At 29.4% G+C, this 4,585-nt stretch overlaps 1 protein-coding gene across 1 annotated transcript; it reads left to right on the top strand.

Moving 5' to 3' along the window:
• Positions 1–264: 264 nt before the first annotated feature.
• LOC132736119 (sodium- and chloride-dependent betaine transporter-like) lies at positions 265–3,118 on the top strand. The gene is made up of 4 exons (XM_060723200.1): positions 265–717; positions 1,358–1,503; positions 1,841–1,993; positions 2,397–3,118. Exons 1-4 carry the CDS (start codon positions 458–460, stop codon positions 2,600–2,602), a joined length of 765 nt encoding a protein of 254 aa, XP_060579183.1. The 5' UTR covers positions 265–457; the 3' UTR covers positions 2,603–3,118.
• The last annotated feature ends 1,467 nt before the right edge of the window (positions 3,119–4,585 follow it).

The raw sequence follows: 4,585 nt of genomic DNA on the forward strand, positions 1-4,585 counted from the left end.
ATATAGATTTCTATTATTTCAATGAAATTCTCAAGGTAATATTAAATACTTTTTTTGTTACATCTTAATATTTTCCTTAAATCACAACTTATAGAGCTTATAAGTTACAGAGGGAAACAGATACACTTTATAAAATATTAATAGTTTAATTTGAATAAAGTTTTACTACGTGTATTTGAGGTATCAATAATTCAATTTAAAACTATTATTATCAAATGTATATGGTTTATATTAAAATGATGTTAACTACTGCATATATTTTCATATACATGCGTCGTTGAATTAAATGTTTAGATAAGTGAAACAAACTATTTAGATATGTTCAAATGGATAACGTTATGTAACGAAGCCTTAGCATCTTCGTATATAAAATCTATACAATAACATAATATTATAAAAAACACTTTATTATTTGTAGTTTGTAGGCTTTGCTGTTAGATTTGTTTTAATTCTACAGATGGATTCAACGGAACTTAAACAATTAAACGACAATGGCCTAAATGACACGGCTAGTAAAGAATTAATTCTGAGGAAACAAAATGATGAAATGGAGGAAAGTTCAGGTACAGAAGTTGAAGAAAAAGTATGGTTGGAATCGAAGAAAGAAGAATTTGAGCAGGACCGCGGTGAATGGTCAAACAAAATAGAGTTTTTGTTGGCAATAACGGGTTACACAGTAGGTATGGGAAGCGTTTGGAGATTTCCCATTGTTTGCAGGTAAGATATGTACGGCGTTCAAGATATGTACGGCGTTCTCGTAATTGTAATTATCATATTGAAAATAAAATTAAACAGCATTATGATCACGTGTTATCTGTTTTACGGGCAAATATTTTCATACTGCTGTGTTGGTAAAAAAAATTCAACAAAACCGGTGACCATGTTAACCAACCGGGCATACGATAATTGATAATTGAAATCTTTCAAAGATAATAAAAAAAAATTTCAATTTTCTAACAACTGCATATGTTATCAATATAGATGACATGCGATGCAAAAGTTAGTATAAGCTTTTTGGATATGGAATGGTATTAGCTTGCAAATGTGATTTCTATCCTTGTCTTTCATATTTAAGTAAAGTAAGAACACTTACAAAATTTTGCTTCCAATTTGGGTACTTCATATGACACTTTTTTTGCGTTTACATATGTGCTTATTTCTGCCGAAAAAATTGCAATCGAACTTGTTTGTTCTCTGTCTGCTGTCTTCAGGCGAACTATCGGCGTAAAGATTTTTAAGCATATTCTCTCGCTTCCCTTGTTAACTTTGAATTTTATTAGGTTAACCTCAAAAGAATCTCAACCTTAAAATGTTTTATACGACCATGCAAGCTTACTCTTGTTTTTATTTTCTGCAGTCGGAACGGAGGAGGTGCCTTTTTAATTCCATTCTTTTTCTGCCTCATCACCTCCGGTGGACCTTTGTACTACTTAGAGGTTTGCCTTGGACAGTTTACAGGACAAAGTGCTGCACAAGCTTTTGAGTTTTGTTCATTGTTCAAAGGCAAGTTTACTTGGTAATAAATGTTTACCTTTATGTTAAGAGATACTGAGGAACTCGTGCAAGAGAAGTAGTGATATTGTGTAGCACCTCAATTTTTTCAGAAAAGATTTAGTAATTTCTACATGGTCGCCATGATTCAATCATTTTGATACAAAAATCTCTATAGATAAAGTAAAGAAATGAAAATGTACTTTTGTATTATTGTGTCAATACTTTTCCGTGCATTTAATCACATTAACTCATCATAAAGGGATTTTTAAAAGGTTTATCGACATTAAAATTAACTGTTCAAAAGTTAGTTTTATGCAGACTTTACTATTTATTTATCTGATAACAGGTTTAGGCATTCTACAAGTCATGTTGTCATTTACGGTGTTATGGTACGCGATCTGTGTTTTAGCCTGGGTTCTATACTTCTTGTACAGTTCTTTCCTACCCACACTTCCTTGGACAACATGTAATAACCCATGGAACACTGTTAACTGCACAGGTATTGTTTCGAATCGTTAATGTAAAACGACTGATAAAAAAATTGAACAAAGATTTGCATAAAAAATGTTGTTTTATATATATATTATTTTGTTTCTCAAATATTGATTAGACATAATATGATGACAAGCATGTTTGCAGATAATATTTCAAATTAAAGGACCATTGTTGAAACATTTTTTCCTGTAGAAGGAAAAAAAATGTCCGAACATCTATTAAAAGAAACTACGAAATTTGTTATTTTACCACCAGCCTATTATTGAAATATAAACTCTTGTGAACATTATTCGTAGGGGTGTGTTTTTATAATTTTGCTCTATGAAAACTTTTTGGAGCTGAGCGTCTTGAAAACTTAATAATATGAATGCATATTTTAGAAATTAATGGATTTTGTTTTATTTTAGTAATATGGGATACAGTTTCCAATAGATTTACAAGCACAAATACAGTCACAACAAACAGTTCATCCGTAAATGAAACTATTTTAACACAATCAAAATTATACAATTTGACAACCAACATGTTGATAGATCCATCTCAACTTCCTCAAACTAATATAACATCATCAGTCATGACATCCAGTTCTTCAGCCTACGAATTTTGGGAGTGAGTATATTTTATGTAAATGATCCCAACCACGTCATCGTTAATGAAACAACGTTAAAAATGGGCATGTGTTAACGTTTAAATAACATTGGGTCTATATTCGGAGTTGAAAGTTGAAACAACATTTAGTCTTAACGTTGATTAAAATTTTAAAAATTATTTGCTGGTATATAAATTTGTTATTACATTTTTCATGCAACACTCTCATTTGTGTTATTCATTAGATAATTGCATCTTAAATAAGTATCATTTGCTTACAATTATCAAATTGTGTTCCAATACATTGTTTTATCAAAATTTTGTATTTTGCATGTATATCAACTTCTAAAACACAGAGTGACTCTGCAGTTTATCATCAATTTATATCAAAAAGCTAATGGCAATATCAAATATACACAAAATCTTTTGTGAACCTAAAAAAAAACAACAGTTTTCTCACTCGTAGCTACGCCATTCGTGAGAATATTCTTTTTAAAGCTCACAAATTGAAATAAAATTTCATCTTACAAACAAAGAAAGAAAATTTTCTTTTAATTAAAAATATACGGAGCCCCTAAGGTGACATTCTCGACACTTTTCCCCCGGCATTTAATTCGTTTTTACGAAATATTAATTCGTATTTACGAAATATTAATTCGTTTTTACGAAATGTTATTTCGTAATTACGAAATATTATTTCGTTTTTTACGAAATATTAATTCGTATTTACGAAATATTATTTCGTAATTACGAAATGTTTTTTCGTAATTACGAAATATTATTTTGTTATTACGAAATGTTATTTCGTAATTACGAAATATTATTTCGTAATTACGAAATATTAATTCGTAAAAACGAAATGTTATTTCGTAATTACGAAATATTAATTCTTTTTTACGAAATCTTATTTAAGGTCATTTTGAGCTTGATAAAAAACCTATAAATCTCACAAATGGGTCATTTACATGCCTTGATCAACTTTGCAATTATAAGCCGAATGGTTCTCAAGTTATTATATTTAAGTGAACAGGGTTTTTGAGTGAGAAGTCATTCTCTATCCAAAATGGTCTTTGTTTCCCTATTGTCAAATACATGTTCCTATCAGCAATGTTTTAATGTTTGAGGCAATCTTTTACGACATGTATCTTTAAAACAGAAACATGCTATATTATTCCGTTCTTTTATCATATATATTAGTAAAACTAATGGGACAAGGGGGGGGGGGGGGTGTCCAGACTTTCACTAATCTAATCAATTTAAAATGAATATTTCTCACAATTTATTATTAGAAATGTCCGTGTTACGATTTGAAGCACAGGACCCCCATTTTAAGTAAACTTTCCTAGCGCGTGTACTATCACGGCTGTGGCTCAACGCTATTGACATGCGTTTATTTTAATTTATGTACAATAGTGTAAAGTTAAAAAACTTGGGGAGAACAAAAATCACTATTTATATTGCATGTACATGCCTTATATTAAGTCAGGAACTTAGTTTCGAGGCCTTATTTATAACTATTACCAAAACTCTTTGAAACGCTTGAAAAAATTAATTCGTTTTTACGAAATATTATTTCGTATTTACGAATTATTATTTCGTAATAACGAAATAACATTGCGTTTTTACGAATTAATATTTCGTATTTACGAATTAATATTTCGTAATCACGAAATAATATTTCGTAAAAACGAATTAATATTTCGTAATTACGAAATAATATTTCGTAAATACGAAATAATATTTCGTAAAAACGAATTAATATTTCGTTTTTACGAAATAATATTTCGTAATTACGAATTAATATTTCGTAAAAACGAATTAATATTTCGTAAAAACGAATTAATTTTTCGTAAAAACGAATTATTATTTCGTAATTACGAATTATTATTTCGTAAAAACGAATTAAATTCCGGGGAAAAAAGTGTGGAAAATGTCACCTTAGGGGCTCCGTAAAAATACAATGAAGATGCAGTTTAAATTTATTGTGCTACAAACTGTTTCTCACTCT

Source organism: Ruditapes philippinarum, unplaced genomic scaffold, assembly GCF_026571515.1.
Source record: "Ruditapes philippinarum isolate M1 unplaced genomic scaffold, ASM2657151v2 ctg22216_1_1_1_1, whole genome shotgun sequence".
NCBI classification, from domain to species: domain Eukaryota; kingdom Metazoa; phylum Mollusca; class Bivalvia; order Venerida; family Veneridae; genus Ruditapes; species Ruditapes philippinarum.

Coding starts and splice junctions, on each gene's coding strand:
- LOC132736119 (XM_060723200.1), top strand. CDS start 458: ATGGATTCAACGGAACTTAAACAATTAAACGACAATGGCCTAAATGAC. Junction 718..1,357: donor AGATTTCCCATTGTTTGCAG/GTAAGATATGTA, acceptor TATTTTCTGCAG/TCGGAACGGAGGAGGTGCCT. Junction 1,994..2,396: donor GAACACTGTTAACTGCACAG/GTATTGTTTCGA, acceptor GTTTTATTTTAG/TAATATGGGATACAGTTTCC.